The sequence below is a fragment of the Brienomyrus brachyistius genome, chromosome 19 (genome assembly GCF_023856365.1).
Source record: "Brienomyrus brachyistius isolate T26 chromosome 19, BBRACH_0.4, whole genome shotgun sequence".
Classification (NCBI taxonomy): domain Eukaryota; kingdom Metazoa; phylum Chordata; class Actinopteri; order Osteoglossiformes; family Mormyridae; genus Brienomyrus; species Brienomyrus brachyistius.
The window spans coordinates 16,595,004-16,617,547 of record NC_064551.1 but is presented as its reverse complement, the minus strand read 5'-3'; the positions used below and the strand labels follow the sequence as shown (position 1 = coordinate 16,617,547).

The window sequence follows — 22,544 nt, the reverse complement described above, 5'->3', positions numbered from 1 at the left end:
TTTGAACCAGCGACCTTCTGGTCACAGGCACAGAGGTTGAGCCACACACCTCCCCCCCTTGTCTCTGTCCCTTGTCTGCCACGTGTGGGATGGGCTTTAAAAGTTATCTGCAAGATATATTTAAATGAACACTCCAGTTTGCAGGTATGGCTGCTCACTTTAAAGGATGCCAAAGTATTTCAATTGGCCCGGGTTTGGTGTGACATTGCATTGAATGCTGCGTTTACAGTCCTGTTCTGACAGTGGGACTTTCATTGTCTGTCCAAACATCACATGTCAGGTATCATAATACCAATTATGTCATGAAGTCCAGAACAGCAAAAAATGTTTATTCTAAGGATAATAATAAATTATGATTAATCCTTTTTATCTTTAAATGTTCTTAATTATTATTTAAATATGTTTTATAGAAGAAAGTATTTTATTTGTAGCTAATCTGAATGTAATATTAAGCGTTTGTTTAAAATTTTAAATACTTAATGTAGAGTGTTAAGTAAGACTCATGACTTCGACCCTCTTTAAATTATAGGAGCAAGAGAACAGTTTTTAATTTAACAAATTCAACAAATCCATAGCCTGAACTTAATTAGTTTTATTTTATTCATTTAGAAATTATTTGCATTTAATTTGCAATCAGGTGCCTAGAGAACAGAAAATGAAATTCTTGCTCTTATTTTATACATTTATTTATGTCATACGGTGTGATTGCTTGTTGCTTATTTTTAACAGCGTTCCCAAATTTTTGCGTTTGTTTTTTGCTGATTCCTTTGTCTGACAACCTGTCCCTTCCATGCCGAAATTGAAAACAACACCTTTAAATACGCAGATTTTTTTACTGACTGTTGCTTGACCCTGAATGCTTTCTGGTGTCCCGAGCAATTTTGTGTTCAACGGGAAGAAGGTGATAGACTCAATATGTCTGTGTATTCATGATGATAATCAGCTGGGCTTGGCTAGCCTCAGCTATGGATACTAATCCCCAGTGGACATGCAAGCTGCTTCTCGGCTGCTATTCATGCTTACCTTTCAAAAGTGAAATAAATCTCAAGCAAGATGAGATCTTTCAACTAAATTCCTCCTACTTCTTTTCCCTCTAGAAACTGTTGTTCATATTCATACCACACAACTCATAGACAGACCCACGGATTTCTGTAGGAGTGAAGTTGCATTTTTAGAAGTAAAGTTTCTTCTTCCATTCTGTCTTATTTTAGAAATTGCTGAAAAGTAGAGCTGTAGTCTCGCAAACTCTCTGTCGGCTGTGTGTGTGTGTGTGTGGCGTACGTGTGTTTTCTCTACATCCTCTCTGGTTTTCTATGCATGCTCAGAGTTCCTGCAGTTTGAAACCTGTGTGCCCGCAATGGATTGGCATCACGTTGACGGTGTCTCCCATCTTGCACACGCACACTGTTATCCTGTGCTGCCTATACATCAAAAATGTAGATGGGAGATGGATGTGTGTAATACATATTTGGTGTGCGGCATGTAACTGTTTTAGGCACAGTGTTAATTTGTCTGGGTATTATTTTGGGAGCGGGGATGGGGGTAGAAGCTATACTGGTATGCATGTAATATTTAAAATGGAAGTAGCCTAACAATAACTTGGATATTATTTTGACAATTTCCAACGAATACCAAGAAGCACAGGAATCACTGGCGACAGTGACCCCCGAAAGATGCAGAGATACCTGGAAGGAAACAATGCAACCGAAATGTGTGATAAGAGAGCGAATCGCGGGCAAGTCGGCTATTCTGACTTCAGGATCTGCAGGATTTAAGTACATTAAAAGCAGATGAGCTGGAATTGTAACGCTCGCTGTCGCCCCTTGTCTGCAGCTCCGCCGTGGGTCCCGCCGGTGCAGAGCGCGAGTAACCCGGCTCTTCTGGCCCACACGTACGGGATGCCCCAGCCTGCTGCCTACAGCCCGGCCGTGACGGTGCAGTCACCCCTCGTAGGAGTGACTCCTGCCCTGCAGGCCGCGGTGCCCCGGCATCACCCGCACATAGCTGCTCACTTCCAACTGGCGGCGCCCTCGTCCCAGCCTCTCGCCGGCATGGTGATGAACATGGCCACCCACCCCCCGTACTCCACCACCGCATCCCCCATGCCTGCCGTCTGTCAGGTGACCCAACCCGTGCACGGCGTCATGGGCAACGGTCACATGTCCCATCCCATGATGCAGGCGCCCCCTCTGTCCTCTGCCGCCCTGCCGGTCGGGGCGCCTCCGCTGGCCAATGGGCAAGTGGTTCCCCAAGCCCCACCCACCATTCCGTCCAATCAGGAGAGTCCCAACGGGCCACAGATGCTGAGGACGGTCGGCATGGGGAAGTACGAGTTCACTGACCCCTGGCACCCGAAAGGTAAGCAAGTCACGTCATTAATTACGACAAACATGATGACAAAAAAAAATTAAAATAAATAAATCAGGCAGCCCTTCAGTAGTGTGTGAGGGAAGGAGATTAAATCAGCCACAGTAAAACCCATGCATGTGCTTTGACAGGTATTAGGTGGTATGTGTTTTTAAATTCCTGTCTGAGGGAGTTCACTATCGCCTCGCCTCGTCTCGTCCTTGCCTTTCATCTCTTCCTAGACCTTTTTACAGAACAAAGTCAATCTGTTCTGGCTTCAGTGCTTGTCGCTCCTGTTTGGTTTTCTTACTTGAGGTGGGAGAGATGCTGTAATGGCCTGGGGACGAACATTATTAATATACAGCATCTTTTACACGTTGGACTGTGTAGATGTGATATATTCTGTCCTTTTGAACTTAAAAAGCCATTAAATGTATTTCAAATTCAGAATTTATACACATATAAAGCATATGCAGATTTTTTTCTCTCTTTTGACCGCATGCATATATAAATGTTCTGTATATGTGTAGGCAGAGGTGAGTTTGTGGTTTTTGTTTTTTTTCCCACTTGTGAAGGACTTTCATCTGAGATTAAAGTGTTTGCTTTTGATATGTGTGTTTGTGCATGCGAGTGTGTGTGTGTGTGTGTGTGTGTGTGTGTGTGTGTGTGTGTGTGTGTGTGTGTGGGTGGTCATGTATATATTACATTGTGGGGACACTGTGATAAAACCTGTTACTTTGACATTGTCTGGACCATCTTTTTAATTCCCACAAGAGGAAACTCAATCTGATAAAAATCTGTGTCTGTTATCAACAAACTCAAAATGGCAAAGGTCCTATTCTGTTTGGTTACGTATGGTAAGGGATAGGGCTGGGTTGGGGTTAAGGGTGTTATTGTTGGAATTAGGCTTTTGCCCATGGAAATTGATGGATATGAATACAAGTGTGTGTTTGCAGCCTTCCCTATACCCATCCATTATCGTAACTGCTTTATCTGCACTGGGGTTGTGGGGGGGCCTGGATCCTATCCTGGGAGCATTGCATGCAGGTGGGAACCAACACACTTTTTGCTGTGAGGCAGCAGTGCTAACCACTGCGTCACCATGCCGCCCCCCTTCCCTACATGTGTGTAAAAAATAAAGTGAGGTACCAGATCAGGTGATACTGTACCCCTCACCCAAAACCCTCCAGCCTGGGAACAGGGAGCGTCCTCGCCGAGCCCCAGAGCTCAAATCACAGGGAGCGTCCTCACCGAGCCCCAGAGCTCAAATCACAGGGAGCGTCCTCACCGAGCCCCAGAGCTCAAATCACAGGGAGCGTCCTCACCGAGCCCCAGAGCTCAAATCACAGGGAGCGTCCTCACCGAGCCCCAGAGCTCAAATCACAGGGAGCGTCCTCACCGAGCCCCAGAGCTCAAATCACAGGGAGCATCATCGCCGAGCCCCAGAGCTCAAATCACAGGGAGCGTCCTCGCCGAGCCCCATAGCTCAAATCACAGGGAGCGTCCTCACCGAGCCCCAGAGCTCAAATCACAGGGAGCGTCCTCACCGAGCCCCAGAGCTCAAATCACAGGGAGCGTCCTCGCCGAGCCCCAGAGCTCAAATCACAGGGAGCGTCCTCGCCGAGCCCCAGAGCTCAAATCACAGGGAGCGTCCTCGCCGAGCCCCAGAGCTCAAATCACAGGGAGCGTCCTCACCGAGCCCCAGAGCTCAAATCACAGGGAGCGTCCTCACCGAGCCCCAGAGCTCAAATCACAGGGCCTGCGCTCACTGAGCCCCAAAGCATAGATCACCGGGTACCTGCTCGCCCCAAACTTTCTAAATGAACGTGCTTGAGAATCATAAAATGAATTTCTCAGAATTATGCATGAAATCTCTGGTAAAGATTCAGTCGCAGCTTTAACTGTCAGCCCAGAAGACCCTCGGGTCTCTTATCACCAACGATGGAATTGATCCTCTTGTGTTGACGACATTAAAAGATTAAAAATACTTTACTGAAGACTTACCTCCTATAAAACAAGCTTCTTTAAATACGTTGTCCTGCACACATTTTGGGTAACTGCAAACCCTGCCATTTTTTTAAAAGGCCTTCTGCCCAGATCAGACCCACATTAATGAGGGTGATCACAGACCCCACCGTCTGCGAGTCTCGTGGCACGGTACAGATACGAAACAGTGGACTGTGGAAGGTCCGAGAGCAGAAAGACAATGCAACTTGGAAGATCACATCATAAAGGGCCCTGAGTAAGGGGGGAGGGGGGTGATGCACACACATTATGTTCTCCTGGGGCATTTTTTTAGTAGCATTGCACAAGGTTCTACTTAGTTTTCTGACACTTTAGTAAAACTGGACTCTCACCCCTGACCACAAGCTGAGCTGTAACCCTTTCCATGACCCTTTTTTCACCCCCTGCCACACACACACACGCACACGCACACACATGCAGACCTATACTCATATGTTTGTGGGGACTCTCCATTCATTTCTATGGGCAAAACCCTAATCCCTAATCCTAATCCCGACAATGACAACCTTAACCCCTACCCAGCCCTGACCTTAGCCATAAGTAACTAAACAAAATACAAGTCTTTTGGCATTTGGTCCCCACAATGTAATGTATACCTGGACCACACACACACACACACACACACACCCTGCTGGGACCAGCTTTTGCGTTTGTTTCTTCCCACAGTTGAGTTGAGCTTGTCCCGCTCCCCCCAACCCAGAATAAACTCCTTCACTGCTTTACCCTGTCCTTCTCGCATAACTGTTTGCTGTCTCCCCCCGGACCCACTCTTGTACCCTCTCAGTTATCCGTGTACCCAGGCATGTAACCAGGTAGGAAAGTTACTAAATTAATTCCAGCCCCCACCCCTCCAGCTGGCAAAATTCACCAAGGGGGACCCCGGTCTCTCCCCCCCTAGGGGGGAAATGTATTGGTAGGATTGCTACACCTCCCATGAAATTTATAGCTGGCTAGGGGGTTGCCCTCCCCCAGCCAGTGAGTAATGTCTCATATAGGTGATGTGTCACCTGACGGGGGCAGACCTCAGTCATGTGACCTGAGTACCAAGCCTGGAGCTGCCCGGGTCCGTGGAGAGGTCACGGAGTGAATTCTGCTGAGCAATCAACCATTTCGCTCTTCTGTAAATGAAGGTAGAGTCACACTGTGAAAACAGCCCTTTGGTCTTCAGTTATTCTGTTTACATGCAGACAGGTTTTTATTCTCTGCCACTTGAATTCGGGAAGGTTTTGGAGCTGATACCCGTCGGAAATGCTGTTAACGGAAGGCGAGCGTCCGGGGGGGCACTGCAGATGAAGGACGTTTCGGTGATTTTTATGGCAGCACAGGGAGTATTAATCAAGGTTGTGAGTGGTGGTGTTGAGTCACATGACCAACCTTGTGACGATAATGAGAGGCGCAGGGGTGGGTCAACTATCGTTAACCTGTGTAAGAAATATATACTGCTACAATTTTGAGTATAAAGGACTAACATCCAGTTTAGCATATAGCTCCTATTAGTTCCACAGAATAGACATCTAAATAATCATATGTCATCCAGTCAGGGGTGGGATTGTTGTTACTGAGGCCTCACTAAAAATGTAACTTCGGGGCCCCTGTCAGATGTTTTAAAAGCTAAATAAATAGCTAGCGAATCCAGTCAAAAGATCGTAGCTAGCTAATGGTATCGGATAATTGCTATCGGAGTATGGATGGATGGTTGGATCATATGACAGGGTAGGATAAGTGATGTGTTTTAGATCAGGATGTATCTAATGAATTTATGCTTAAATTCTATTTAAAGAGTCAACGGAGGCTAAAGACAGATGAGACACTGATGCGGTGTTTCGTTCCGTAAATGTCCAGATTTGAAATGAAGGGATAATTACTTAAGCTGTATGTATGAGGTTGGGATGCCTGTCCATTTGTCACCCTGAGGCTACTGTTTGTTTATGATGATTATGGATTTTGAAGCCTGGCCTCCTCTCTCCAGCCACATCGCCCCTTACCCCAGGAGGGGGGAAGGTCACCCTTTTTGTCCACTGCTCCATTTTGGGGTAGAGGTCACTCAGAGAGCAGTGCAGGCATAGCCAGACGGTTGGGGCCTTTGGAAGGACCCTGACAGGTGCTCAGTGACGTTGCTGCCAGCCTGGATGCCCCGGAAACTTGATCTATTGTGACCATGACGACCACAAGCAGCCAATCGCAGTTTCAGTGTGTAATTATGTTCAGCGGATGCCATATTTAAGACCGCTGAGGAAGGTGACAAGGAGCACAATCTTTTTGTTGATGATTGGCCGTTTAATTGGGTGTATTACTGGACCAGAGCAGAACACGCAAATATATCACAGAGCTGAAAATGAGGGTTATACTTGTTTATGCAAACGAAGGCCCCGGCTCTCTCTGGCGATCGTGGACGGCGTCGGTCGCAGTGAGCGTGAGAGTGTTTGGTTTGGCACCAGAAGCGCGGTGACAGCTTCACTTGTTATCATATTTTAGCGCACAAAAAACTTTTCATCTGTGCCATTATTGTTACTCCCCCCGTTGTTAATATAAACTGGAGAGCTCATTAAGATTGATGGTTAGCGGTCCGCCCCCTGTGTGCCGGAGCCGGCGCACCATCATCAATCACCCGCCGCTCCACGACACGTCCCGTGAAGAGCGCCGATGGCGGCTCAGCCGCAGGGAAAGCCGGCCCTCTGCGCCCGGCCCCACTGCGCCTTCCTGACACCTCGTCTCCAAGCAGTACTGTAAGTCAGCCCTTTAATGACCCATTTTCAGCTCGGAACATGACGTTTAGGAGGCTGACGGCGGAAACCTGAAGAATGGATTTAAGGGGCAGGAGAGACGAAAGATGTAATTAGGCATTCCTGCGCAGCGGCCCGGCTGACGGGGACTCGCGTTCTGGCTGCCTGCCACCCCCTCTGGTGCCCTAAAACTGTGGCGCGCTTATCGATCGGGCAGAACTGCTGGTCAGTGGAGGACTGAAGAGCAGCCCACAGATGGATAACGGGAGAGTTGCCCAGGCGCGGCGTGATAGGAGACAGTTCAGAAACAAGCTCCATTTCCTGGCTGGTTTACTCTTAGCATGTATTGTGGAGGTGGGGCGGCAGGTTGACCTTTGACCCCAGAGGCTTTTTCTTCCTATAAAACCATTTTCGGACTCTTACCCATAATGCTTTTAGACTTTTGTTACCCAATCTACGGTGTCTTAATAAATGCTGTTGTTGTTTCCCAACTGCGTTAAGCGCTTTGGCCTAACACCCATGGGAAAGACGCTATATATAAAAATAAATTGAATTGAATTACTTCCTGCCTACCTTCCTGAAAGCCGTTTTCCAGAATTGCCACCGCTTTTACTGGTCTTAATACTTAAATTAGTATTTGTCCCATTGTTTTAGGACCTTATTTCCCTGAACACCAAAGCCATGTGTGACTGCGTAATGGCTTATGCCCTCTGGGTTTGACAGACTTTCTTACCTGGAACGGGTTCAGTCCAAACTCCATTAAACGAAGGCAGCTCAGAGGCAGCAGCACTCACTGGTGCTGAGGCACAGCAACATCATAAGGGGCCCGTTTGTTTATTTTTTTAATCAATAAAGAACAAGTTATAATGAAATCAAACAATGTAATTACGGCAAAATGGGTAATCTGCCTTTTCTGTCACAGTTCATTTCACTGCTTGCTTACTCAGCTGCTGGAACTTGGTCAGTTATTAAATACTAATTAGCTAATATTAGATTCTGTAACATTTCTCTGGGTCATTTTATCAAGTTGCCACCCAACTGTTTGCATAGCAGAGTAGAGATGGGACACTTCCAGAGAAATTATATATAGGCATGACAGTGAATATCATTTTTAACAAGCTAATAATATCATGGATATATGGCTTCAGTTAAGATACTAGTTGAAACAACTTATAAATTGGGCGAAGAGAATGCATTTTAATGCATAGTCTGTCGCATTTGGAAAGTGTCACGTAAGAGGACATTGTGTAACACACTTAATCACCGCATTGTCAACCTGTTTTTCTTTTGCCGGAAAATTAATTGTCTTCCAATGACATTTATTGAGCTGATTGTTTGTGTCTTTCTGTAATGGTCGACCAACCGAGATAAAAGATAATTTGGCACCGTCAGCTAAGAATGGAGGATGTGTGCGAAGGTGTATGATTCCGGGACGGGATAATAAATTATAATTTATTTTAGAGCCTACTTCTAAAATGACTAAAGCATGAGGCTGTTACATTATTGCCTGCGAGATGAGAAATTGGGGCATTATCATTAGCGGTGCTGACATGTGACCCGACTGGATAAGTTACTAGAGCGTAGATTGCTGACTGAGCTCGGAAGGAAGTAACGCGTGAAACACAGGAGCTCTCCGGCGGCCTGTTGAAGAGCCTCTGTGCTTGTTCTCCTGTCTGCTCCCCCTCGTTGCTCCTCTTTGCTTTAACAGCACCTGAGAGCCTGCCTTCCTGGTGACCTGGCTTCTGAAATTGAGTACAGTCTCCCACATGGATGAATACTCAATACCGATGCTTTATGTTACTGATATTATAAAACGTTGTTTTTAACCAGATAACATAGTTGGGAACAAATTAATGTAGAAGGTATCTGTTCAGAGGGTGACTAGAATTTGTTGCTTTTGCTAATTAATTTGATTAGAAGTTGATAGTTATTAAGCAATGTACCTTGTTAGTACTTTTGGGACAGATTTCTACCAAGTTTTTTTTTCTGATTTACTATTGTGGGAGCACTGTCACAGGTGAAAAGAAGCAGACTGCTGCACATGTCTCTATGAAATCTCACTCGCTGCCCCCTGCAGGCTTGGAGGTCCTTCCTCTGGGAGATTCAGAGACGAGATGTCAGAACAGGAGAGGCAGTAAAATGGTGTCTGGCTTTGGCAAAAAATATCAGTTTGTTGAATATGCTATGGCAAATCCTTGAATAAAAAGCAGCATCCACACTTTACAATTTAATTTATATTGTGATATCACCATAGTAATATATTCAAATATCTCTCTTTAGAATTTCAGATGTGTCAGCTGTTTTAGCAATCAGAAGTCTGGCAAGGGAACGGTTTTAGGCAAGGATCCTTACTAGTGACCACAATCAAAGAAACTTAGCCTGTTCTACAGTTGTTTCATGTTTTGTTTTATTTATTTGTCATCTAACAAAATTCTTCCATGTTTTTCATCGATCAAATTAGCATTGCTCTACTTTGTCACTGTGTTCTTCAAAAACAATTATTACGGAGTAGCATTTTCACGGTCTTTAAATACTGGAATGTCTGCAGCTTGTTCCCTGCAACTTCCAACCTGCATGGCTTTACATAACACTTTTAAAATACAAAATTTCTGTGGCCATTTCAGTCTTTCCACGTGATGCGATTCCCTCCGGTCTCCTCTGAAGCTTGTGTTGTATGGATTGTTTTCCTGAAGTGACGTGTCGTATGTATTCATAATATAAATTAATACTCCAATTTTATTTGTGTAAATTAAAGCAGATGCGGGTTAAAGCAGAATGTCAAGATTTTTTATTTTTTTATTTGATGGAATTAATTGCTAGGAGTCGGATGTCGATGCTTTATATCGCTCATCAGGCATGAAATGGGCAGTAATGTATAATCTATGAAGCCGACTGTAAAAATACCAGATGCTGCTGGGCAGGAAGTCGATAGTTGATGTTTTTCAGCTAATGAGATTCTGAGTAATTAAACCCGAAAAAGCTCATTTTCGTGAGCAGCGGACGATGTGCTGGGAACGGCAGCTGAACACCGGAGAGCTGTGTCCAGCACACTGTGTGGCGTTCCCCAGCCATTTTCTGGTAGCAGCGGGAACAAAGTTACGTAAGAAACTAATGGACGTTCGGAATTGTGATTGCTTGGCACTTTGCATGGATGCCTTGCATGTGGTAGAAAGTCTTGTGAAAAGTTCCAGAGTAGATTTAAATGCTGATACTTTGTCACATGGGCAGTTTGGTTCTGGCTGGACCACCCATACTTAATTTACCTTTTCACTAAACAAGTTTAGATGACAGATTAAGGGATTAAGCGATATTGGTCTCTCCATATTTAGTTATGGAGTGTAATGAGCTTCAGGTTAGTTACATGCACAAACGTACAGAGTGGATGCATGCAGTGAAATGCTTTTTCCACCTGCTTGATGGACTGTGCTCAGTGGTAAACACCTATATATAAGCACCTTTGTATGCATAAGGCAGTGCATATCAGAGAGTTATAAGTTATAAACTGAAGATTGCCCAAACAGCGTGGTGAAAAAATAAATTGCGTAAAATGCGTAACATAAAAAGTGTTCATTTTTCCAGGAAGACCTGGCCTAAATGCAGCAGATAAGCCTGAATATATGAGCCAGGCCTGGCTGTCTGCCCTGGGACATCAAACCAAAGCCTTACCTCCTTGTAGCATCCATGTGTACCGTGTGTCCCGGCGAGCTTTGATAGATGCCGACGGTGGGTATCTGACAGCAGAGCTGACCAAACCTGCCGCGCACAACTGTGGGCTTCTCACGTCAGGGTCTTCAGGGAGTCCCAGTGCTCTCGTGTTTGTGGATGCCGGGGACTGTACATCAGCGGGAGCCCCTTAAAAGATTCCTTTAGACTCCCTCTACAGCTCAGCAAGGATAGATATCTTTCACCCGCCATCTTATATCTAAATTTCAATGAATGCATTTTTTTTCCTTCTGAAATGTTTGCTTTACATGTATGTGTTGCTGCAGTTTTTATTTTTTAAAAGTTGCTACTTCTTCTTCTTATTATTATTATTATTATTATTATTATTATTATTATTGTTATTATGCAAAAAAGATGATGTCATCACTGTCTCATCCCGAAGAGTGGTGGAACATGAGTACGATATGAGTGTGACAGTTCAGCATTAGCACACTCATGGTTAAATTTGCTAGCTAAGTGATACATCCATCTATTCTCTACAGTTGCTTATTTAGTTAGGGTTGGGCTGATCAGCATTGTGTCTTGAGGTACGTGGGGCGCCTAGCCGGAGAACCCCAGGGTGTATACCAATCAGCCCATCGCATGGGCTTCCAGTTTGCACACACAGCGTGTTTCTGCCAAGCTATGGATGCCCACACCGTGTGCTGCTCTTGGGGTAGATGTCACACTCCGTTTTTTGTTCCTATGGAGATAGTGGCTATTGCCATCCACCGTGCTTTGCATGAGCTGTCCAAACGTTATTTATTTATGTGCGATTTATTTTTCCGCTATGGTAACATACAATGATAACACACTTAATATTTCAGTGTCTTGAGGTCTAGCGTGTAAATGAAAATGGGACTATTTCTTCTCTGTGCCCAGAGATACTGCCAGCGAGTTTCCTGAAGCTGCCTTGTACAATTACGACGCATTAGCTACTCTGTCAATCAGCACGGCTGCCTACTCTGCTTACGTTTTCCGATGCATTGTTTTTTTTCCCCTCCTCCGTATGAATATGTTCTTTCACCAGACTGAGATTGAGGCCCAAATTAATTTGTTAAATGATTCCCTTTGTCAGCCAGAGTGCCAGCTGTACCCAGCACCCAACACACGGAATTGTGTATCCACACTTGCTTGCAGGACCCACTAATTGCCTCATCCATAGTCCACCGGTTTGCGTGTCTTCTCGCATTCCGCCAGCGACTTCCTTCACAGGGATGACTGCACTGTTCTCGTATCGGGCATGCAGAATTGCTGCGTTAGATAATTTGCAAAAAATTCACGCGGGTTACTCTTTGGAAACCTTTCCTGTTGTGTGACTCAATTAAAAATGAAATCTTTGAACTTTGTTTGACACCATCCTAAAGTAACTTGGGCCTTGGAAGTCGAAGTTACTGGCTGTCATTTTGAGAGAATTAAAAGTACCTAGAACTCATTCTCTTTGGACTTCTGGGACCATCCATTGTTAGACTTATAACGATGATGACAGCTTAAAAATGGCACTCTGGAGATCAGTAGACTGTAGACTGCAAATAAATCTCTTACTTCCTCTTTTACCCGGTGGGCCTTAAAACCCTGCAAAGTCACCTCCGACCCCTTGGTGATAATTATGGCTTTCCGGCTGTGGGCTTCAGGTTAAACTTGGCTGGGGCTCCTCATGGCTCCTGTAGACGAATCCCGGGTCTGAGTAGCACTGAAACCGCTGAAGCTGCTTCATACACTGATGCTCCAAATAGGCAGACGGACCACAAAATCCAGACCAGGTTTTGTTTCAGCCAAACAGTTGAGTATAAAGAGTCACATAGTACTCAATAGGTTGGTTGAAACAAAAACTTGGTCTGGATTTGTACTTTTTGGAACTGAACTTGCGACTTACAAAGTTCTGCATTACTGTAATCCCACTAATTTTGGTGATAACAAGTAATGTAACTACTTTTCGACAGTAAATAATAATTGTCTTGCATAAAAATAATGGACAAATGCAGCTTATTGCACTAGTAATCTGTGCATGATCTAACTTCACCCAGCCTTGTGACGACACAATGAAGGGGTGAAATTAGGGACAGTGATAGATAAAATTCGAAGGTTGTATTTTCTGTTACTGTCACAGCGGCAACACTAAAATAATATAACTACCCAAACAGTACGTGTGCAGTGCTACGATGCTTTGCTGATGAATTTTAAATCATGGCGGAGACGTCTCTGTGTCTCAGAGACATCGCTACTGAATATCGATCCAACATCGGCCTGATGTCTGTGCAGTGTATTTGAACAGCAACATGATGATAATACTACAGTAGCACTATGTGAAGTTTTATCTTATCGTTCTTTTCCCGATTGGGGTGTATAACCCACAATAAGTATATACTGGTATATACCGTAGGGGACATTTGTTCTGTTTAACCTGCATATAGGTACACTGTTTAAAACCATATACCTTGCAAACAATTTAACTAACTAAAGTACATTTATTATTTTAAATATTGACAATATGACAGAATCAGTAACAATGAGACCAACAGTTTTGCTGATCTGATTTAAGCAAAATTACTGAAAAATTTGTGCTTGCTGAAACCAGCTTATGTAATAATTAAAATATTGTCAATAAGACTAAATGGAACGCAATGCTTTGGTTTACGACTGGAACGTCATTATTGTCCCTGCAACGTATCTGTGCTGTCTGTGTATGTATGCATTAATAAGAGAATTGAAGTAATGCAAAAGTTACTTTCCCTAGTTAACCAATTACATTTGTATGCATTAATTGGTAAAGTAATTGTTTTTAACTAAGTAACTAATAGCTGTAACTCATCACAAATTTTTCGGTAACTAGCACAACACTGAATAGTACTGACATCCTTCTAAATACTCTTTGGTTCTGTTGCCACATATCCAACCCTTTCATAACATTCATAACATAGATTGTGATTTATAAGTTAAGTATATTTTCCACCAGTCATCGGTCCAGAGATGGGCGACCATCGCTGCTCAGTGTCTGGTATGTTAATAGGCCGGCCTGTGCTTAGCCAAGGCGTGCTCAGCATGAGAACCAAGAGTGAGTCCGGTCGGATCTGGCCAAGGGCTGCAGATTACAGTCCCTGCGTCGGTCTCCACAGACGGTGGTCCTGTTTGACAGCTCCCAGACAACTAGTATCTGAACAGCTGCTTCCCACGATCTACCCAGCACCTGCAGACTCGCGTTGTATCTGCACCTCCATCACCCCCCCCCCCCCCCAGCCCCCTGCTAAAACCCCCCTCCCAAGTTCAAAGCAGCAAAGCCCAGAAACTTCTGCCACTGAAGCCTTTCAAAGAAGCCCTTTTTCAGCTCAGTTCAAGAAGGTTTTGGCTCTGATTGGAACCCACACCTTTCTCGTTCAATGTGCTGATGTCTCATCTCAGTTCCAGAGGCGTTTGAAAGGCCAAGCTGAAAGCCACACGCCATTTTCTGGAAAGACAAAGGATGGAGGAACCGCAGGATTCTTCCGCCGTAGGCGGCATTGAGGGATCCTCATCAGACTGAAGGGAGAAAAAAGTGGAACCTTGTTGCAAGGGTGCTGAAAAATTAGAGGTATATGAAGCAGGCTGCTGATAAATACAGGTATCACTAATCACCTGGAACAAACACCTGGGAGAATCAAAATCAGTTGTGCTTGTATTCCAATAGTCTTTTTTTTATAGGTAGGTTATTTACTGTAACTGTTACTCATCTAACGTCCAGAATATTTAATGTCCTATGTTACATCTTACAAACATTATGCAGACAGCACTTAAATCTTACATCGTTCCTTCTAAACTGAAAACAAATACCTGGTTGAAATTTAGTACAGCGAGTGCTTTCTCTCCCTCTCTCGCCTCCGAAACGTCCGAAAAGCAGTGTACCAAATGCTTACATAGCTCAATTTCATTCTTCCCCGCTTGTGTCATCAAGCTGGCAGTTCGGCGTTGTCTGTTCTCTAAGTCGTCCCATCAGCGAGCTCCGCAGACATTATTCAGACACAGCCCTTTCACCGTGTTAGCGTTATGAGATGGCTGAGCGCAGATGGCTTCTACTGTCCTACTTCTCCCTGTGCCGGATTGAAAGGTCTGCCTTCGGATCGTCATGCGTCACTCCCGCTGGAGATGAAATGGCTGGTCCATCTGCACTCCCTGCGGTATTTTCGTGGAGCATTGAAAACAGACATAGTGGATCTCCGCTTCGAATGGCAGGTCTACGGACACACGTTAAGAAGCAGATAGTCGTTTTTTTTGTTTGAGATGTTCCTGCTTGGGCTCTTCGCCTGTTATTCATTCACTTGGATTTGGTTCCATTTACCGTGGCCAAAAACTTAAAAAAACTCTATCCCTTATAATAGAGCTTTGTGCTCTTCGAAGGTCTTTGTGTGAATTTCTTCTGACCTTACACAATTCCTACAAGCGTGCTGTTGAGAACCAGGTTCAGATCGGTGCAGGTATTGTTATCGATTCATTGCGCTTTTGCGCTGCAGAAAAGCATCTGCTTTTCATTCTGTCAGGGTAACACATGGTTTTCAGTTTTCCAAAAGTGTCATTTATGGACTGTCTGCTACCGAATGCTAATGGTCATTGTCTGTATTGCGTAAATTTATTCAGTATTAACAGGTCAGTTTGTCATTCGTGGAAAGTACTTGTTACATGATAATATTTCTGTGCTGTTTAAATGAAAGCACCCCTTTAAGGGCGACTCAATAGTTACACGATTTTCTTGCTGTCCTGCTGCCGTATAATGGTGTATCCCCGATGCTCCTAAATGTGGCTCAGCACCAACAGTCACGATCTAACTTGGGAGCAACTATGAGCCTCGTGACCCCAACGACATTCGGAACCACACATCTCAAACAAATCGTCTTTGAAAAAGGTGGAGATGTTGAGATCATCACTCTGCCACAATCTATGATTACTTTCCTGTCTTCTTCCTCAGAGATTTATTAGCAGAGACTGTAGGCATTTGTTAAAAGGCATCTGTCTTAATTCACGACCTACCACTTTAGAAGGTATTACTAATAAAATGCTAACGATTTATTTCTTGTTCCCCACTTACGTCACTCTTTTCCAATGATTTATTTTTATATATTTTTTTACACACTTGTGAAAATGTGACATTACTGTGCAGTGTCAGCATTAACAGTGAACAGCATAAAAACACAAATGTCCCCATAACAATGGAGTTTTCATGAAAAAACGTAACATGGTGACCTTCCACTGACATCATTTCTTTAGATAATAAAAATGCACAAATCTAAATATGGTAAGTGTTGATAAAAATACAATTGCTTCAGGGTTGTTCCTGACACACACTAAACGTTCAAAATGCAGAAGAAATTGAGATGTATTTTAAGTAACGTGCCTGCATTTTGTATGAGCGTGAAGCTTGAGTTATCCCGTAAGAATTATGAGATCTGCACTGGTATTGTACATGGACCTAAAATATGAACCATAAGCTGGGCTTTCATGTTACTAAAAATGACCACCTCTCGTCTAAAGGCTTGACTTTTAGAAGGAACATTTGCTTCTTGAACTTGACCTGAGGTTAATATTTTATGCTCCTGAAATGTTAGATTGTAGACCTCCATCTCTGTGGTGCAAATTTCACTGGTAAGGCAGCATATCTGTGGAATTAATTCGTGCACCTATTTTTATATTTTTTAGCTAATTTATTTTCTTTTTTGTTACAAAATGAACTAATGGCTGTTATTATTTGGGTCCTTTAAAGAAAAACCTAAAATGTGGATATAACTAAGAAAAGAATTTCTTATGAATGACATTTCACAGAAGATTAGCTGTAATAATACATGCCAAGATTTTATTCTGTTCTGTTTTTTTTTTTACTTGCTTTTTATGCTTAGAATGGTGCATAGAAAAAAAATCTTAATGGCAAAGATAATTCTGTTAAGCAGGCAAAATTTAAAAATATCATCTGAAATGGTGAGATCCCAGTGCAGCGAATATGAGAAATAGAGGAAAATGCTTTGTCATGACGGGTGTTGATGGTGAAAGTCATGCAGCATAAAGCAGAGGGTCTCGGTGTAAAGGCGTGGCAGGCGTAGCGTCGTGAGCAGACCTCCTGTGTGAGAGAGGCTGTCCTGAAGGACGGGAAGGGAGCCTGGTGGGGTCAGATTTGACCCCCAGGAGAACGAGGCTAAGAGATGAGGCTGCTTATCCGATCCTCCTGCCTTTTGTCCTGTCTTCTCCACAGCTGAATTAACACCTCAGCACCAGCAAGCCTTTTTTCTTTTGAACTGGGGCTCTGTATCAACAGCGTTCTGTTGTACCAGGTGACATGACATTTCTGTGACAGCGAACAATAGATCTTCGATCCTTCAAAGAACACAAAATATCATGCAGGGTCTGGTCTAGATCTGACGACGTGGTATAATTATGGTATAATATATTTTTACCCCATTGATTAAAGGTGTGCGTGTCTAATTTTATTTGTCAATCTAAAAACAATATGAGTAATTAAAATGCATGATGAATCAAAGTGTTTCCCAATCAAAATATACACATAACTTCCAGATCAGCCTAATGTTTCCCCAGTGAGTGTTGTCTACACGGGGAGGAAAACCATGTAAAACAAACTGAGATGGTGCTTCTGTTCCGGCGTGTTTTATATCCAGTGATCTGTTTATCTCATTTTGGTTTAACTCACAAAAGAAAGAGTAACTGCAAGTGTTTTTTGCCTTTCTAGCTGGGTGACAGTGGGGTGATTCAGCTGAGGACATTGCATTTGTAAATCAGGAAGTGCGCTGCCTGCGCTCCAGAAGAAGAACGTATCAAACAGCGTGGGGGCAGACTACGCGTTTAGAGGCGTTTATAAAGACACCATCGGGAAAATGGGCAGTTACCAAAGAATAAAATTCTCAGTGACGCACTGCTTACCAGACTTTTCTCTACTATATTTTGCAGCTAAATGGATCTGTATTTCTCTTTCTTTCTTTATTATTATTAATAATAATAATAATAATCATAATTAACGACGATCTTATTTTAGGGCTTAAGGTTACGGCTGAGGTATAGCAGCGTATTCTGCCTCATTCTGGGACTCAAACACATTAATCACACCCGTGTCCTTGTGCACGCTGAGCCCTGATGGTGTAGTGCTTTGTTTACAGATGAGCGTTTGTTCGGCCACGAGAGCATCGAGAGCGATAGAGCAGCAGCTCGATGCGTCTCACTTCTCTTTATACAAGCGGATAAGTGTGCATGATTACGTCAGGTTGGGGAACAGAGAGACTGCAAACAGTTGAGGGCGATACACTGCCTCCTGCTACATGATCAAGAAGAAACGTGGGTTCGTTCAAATAATTACGTGTGTGGGGCTTGTATTGTGCCGAAGGGGGTCTGAATAGCACGTTCAGTACTCTGGAGCGCATGAGTGCTGCTGTCGCCACAACAGCAATAACAAAAATGCCTCCTTTTGCATGAATAAGTGAATCATTTTTCCAAGCCTTGAGTTGACAGTTCCCACCAAACCGTGTGACAAATTCTAAAGCGAGATCCTTTCACAGTCACTGTTAATGCATGAAACGACATCACCTTTGGATTTCACATGGAAATCACGTAGCTGAGGATTTACCAGAAATGTGAGGCTTTTAAATGCAATTGTGTTTGCCTGCTGAACATCTCTGACTCCCTCCTGAAAGATGATGTCCCCAGATTGGCCCGTGTGCCTCAGTAACCAAATAAATGAAAAATCTATCGTGCAAATATATTATGCGGTGTGATTAATATACTGTATGATGCTTTTTAAGGAGAGGACATTGAATGTCACAATTGTAATTTATTTGTAATTGTAATTGAGTCTCTATTTCTTTCGGATTTCATTCATTCATAAAGCAATTCAGGTTACAGATTTTGGTAGCTATTTAAAATTAATTTTTAATCATTTTTGAAAAAAAAAACAAGTATACTTTCTTCACTATAACACTATACTTTCTTATTATTGTTATTGTACATTTTTTCCTTATTTTTTAACACTAGCATTATGCCATTACCATTAAGTTTGTTAAGAAATAATTAACTGGCAGACAGAGAAGCTTTGGTACAGTAAATACAGATAGTTGTAATGACTTTCAGTTCCAGTTAATCATGACTGTACTCACACTGTTAATGACAGTAATACTGGAACATCAAAACCAAAGAATTATATTCAAATTATATTCAAATTATGCTTTGAATATTATGTACTAATATATTAGAACAATGGGTATTTAATTGAGGGTTAATATACAGGTTTATGTAACTTTGTATAAATTATTTTTTTAAATCTAAAATAACTGTTCAAACCATAGAGATACTTGGGAAATGATTTATAACTTGTTTTTGCCAGCAAATAAATTCTAAAAATTTATACAGAAGTACAGTAAATATAAAAGTAAATCCAGAAATTCAATATGTAATATATTTTATTTGTTTCAGTGTGTATTTATTAATTATTAATATTATCTAATATTATTATATTTCTCTTCGGACGTTTCGGTCTCATATCCTAGAGGGCAGACACTGGCTCAATTGATCTATGGAGAAAAAAAAATTTCATACGATCGATCTTGATGTCTGAGGAGAGCAGAAGTCCGCTCATGTGAGCATCTCGTGTCCGAGTGTCTGATGCAAGGCACTGGCCTGTCATTACTCTGAGGAAGACCCTGGATGATAAGGGAAAAAACCACACTTACCTCCATATCACATCATGATTTTCTTGTTTCCTTTGTGTCTTTTGAATTCGCCTCTTTCCCTGGAGCATTTATTTATTTTTGTTACTACTGAAACTTTGACAGTACGTGTAGCTAGTGTGTCGTAAGTTGAAGTAAGCTGAACATTTAAATATGAATTTTTTTCAATTGATTTTTTCTTTTTTCCTCATCAGTGATGTGAAATAAAATCACTTATACAGTGACCCCAATGGTAGCTGTTATTCATTACATCCCTTTTGTTCTGCCCCTGAATCATAAGGTCTTGCCTCTGCAGTGAATATCTTCGTTGAGTGTGAACAGGCCTATAACTCTCTTTCATGATGGCACGGAGAAACACGTTCACCGGACTTGCCTTTCTGTTAAGAGTGGTAAATGCGGCAGCGAGTGTTTACAGATGCACATTAGCAGTTAGCAGACGTTTCAGCCATGTCGCTTTAACGAAATTAATTTAACGTGCTACCATCAGCAATGTCTGCTGAAGGTGCTGGTGTTTCAGTGTGACGTCAGTCCAGAGCTTCACCAGTAAGTCATGAAACGCATTTCTGCAGCACAACGCAGCACTTATAACAGAGGTGCATTTCCTTTTTAAAACATTCCAGTCGACTGCATTTCGCTCGCTAGATTGCAGTCTCACACTCCCTAGTTCTGTATAAACTTACTTCATTTAAGTACAATTTTAATCTAAAAGAAAACTATTTCAAATACTCCAGAATTTCTCATCGACCACATTCTTCATTGTGTGCTTCTTTGATGACATTAATCAATTATCTATATATATTTTTTTATGAATCCAGCGATGTTTTTGACTTTTTTTGTTATATATTATACCTGGGCTTATTATTTAGGTTATATATTTTGAAATTTTGTTTTCATTTTATTTATAAGCCCAAAAGCATGACTTTGTTTTATTTTTGCATGTTTCAAAGATTGATTTAAATGAAGTATGAAGTGCTTTCAAGATGAATTCTTGTTGCCATTTAACTTTACTCAGACTCAAGGCTATGAATGCTTTTTTTCTTGCTTATTTAAACATAAAAATATGATATTTATTCTTCTATTTACTTTTGCTTTTCTGTCTAGAGTCTGAACCACTCTGGTCAGGTTCATAATTCTGTTGTTTATCATCGGGAAATAGACAGTCACACTGGAGAATACAGCTATTGACCGTGTTGAGAGTCTCTTCAATTCAAGGATATTTTTTGTTTTTTTAATTCTACTGTACAAAGTGGATATTTTTCTTTTATTATATGTTTTTTTATGTACAGAATCTTAACACTGGGGGAATATTAGAGGAAGGAATGTAGAGGAAGGTTTTCATAAAGGTAGATGTATGAGTAACACACAAATGATAATAATAGTGGATATACATAAGGCTAAGCCCATAAGCACGTACTGTAGATTTTCTTGTTGGTGAGAGTTTGACTCTGGTGTATGTATCTGTGCAGTATCTGTGGGGTCCTTGTAGGACCCCCCCCTCCCGCAGCCTGGTGAAAAAGTGCCTCGTGCTGTTTCACGGCCTGCCCTAATGACGCGTTGTTCTCAGGAGAGAATTGGCCCATTTATAATACAGAGTAATTATCTTTCTGGGCCTATTCAGGTGTGGCCGTCACTTGTACGGCAGGCTCCATTGTTTGCCAGATTCGTCTCCCGCACTCGCCACGGTACACTTGGAATATCCCGCGTGACCCCGAGGCGACGTCAGAATCGGAGGTGAAAGCCGTGTCATCTGCCGGAGACGTACATTGTGGCCGCACGTTCATAACACATTCAGTTACACCAACCGCCACTGTATGGATAACGGGGAATCCAGCTGCCAAATGAGAGCAGAACAGAGTAATAGATCTGGGTCACAACAACAGACGAGGGGAAGGAAGATGTCCGTTCAGTACCGGAATAAGCCGGAGCCCTGAGCGGGAACACTGCCGTCTGCTAAATTCGGCAGCTCCATAAACACATGCTTTAGCATTCACGTGACGCGATTGGACATCCTTTCTGACGACGTTTGTCAAGTGAATGTCAAAGCATATTCACATGAAGTCTCTTCTCCGCTAGCCGTCAGGCAGTCGTTACTCCAAAGACAATTTCCCAAAAAGATGTTGGTTAAGGACGTAGATATGTATCTACGTTTGATATCGAAATTTCACAGATGGTGGGGGGTGGGGTGGTGGTCCTGGTGGTAAAACTTGTCAATCCCCCGAACCCCCAGCCTTGAATGAATAAATAAGCAGCTAAGAGCCTCATGCTGTAGGCGAACGCAGGCCTGAGTCACCGTTATGATAAATTGAATTTGAAGTTTAATGTAGAGTCACGTAGGAAACAAAGAGACTATTATGACCTGCTCTGTCTTCATCTGCCATGCCTTGGCTGGTCTCCTGTGTATCCTCGATGCTCTTGTATTTTTTGCACTTGACTTTGTCTTTGATTTGAATGCCTTTCTTGTCAGGTTCTTGTCACGTTTTCATAACATGTTTCGTAGCTTTTGCTCTGATCTTCACTCCCGGTTACTGGGCATTCACTGGAAGCTTAGCTTTGCTGCTCTCTTGCCTGTTTAGCTTGTTGACGGCTGAATGCCCATACAGTAATATCTGACATTGGATAAATAAATATAAATGTAAAAAAAAAAAGAATCTGGAGTTAAATCTGGCAGCTTATCATGCTGTAGGGACCCTCCATAAATCAGACTAGCCAACCCGCAACAAGATTCGGAGATGAGCTTATCAATAGACAGTGCTACATACTGCGTTACCGTTTTATGGTTCCTTAGGCATAAACTGTGAGGGAACAATTACTCCAAATACTGATCTTAATTCAGAAAGCTACCTGTCCTTTTCAGTCAACAGCCAGACTCACATTTCATAGAGTTCAGTAAATGTGCATTATTAATAATAGAGAATATTGAATAATCACCATATTATTTAAGCCATAGGTTGCCCCAAAGCCAAATCTATGATATAACTGCTAACCCAGTGATACAGCACTTTAGGGGCAACATTTATTCACTTTATTTCAAGCTCTTCTGAACAAGGCTGGGTTCTGTCTT

General features: G+C 42.6%; 1 protein-coding gene across 2 annotated transcripts in view; it reads left to right on the top strand.

Moving 5' to 3' along the window:
* LOC125714579 (kelch-like protein 29) overlaps positions 1-22,544 on the top strand; it is a 158,980-nt gene that overhangs the window by 76,608 nt on the left and 59,828 nt on the right. For both annotated transcript variants that reach the window (XM_048985306.1, XM_048985305.1), the window contains one exon: positions 1,834-2,358. In XM_048985306.1, the coding sequence (XP_048841263.1) occupies positions 1,834-2,358 (525 nt within the window). The remainder of the gene's footprint in view (positions 1-1,833; positions 2,359-22,544) is intronic.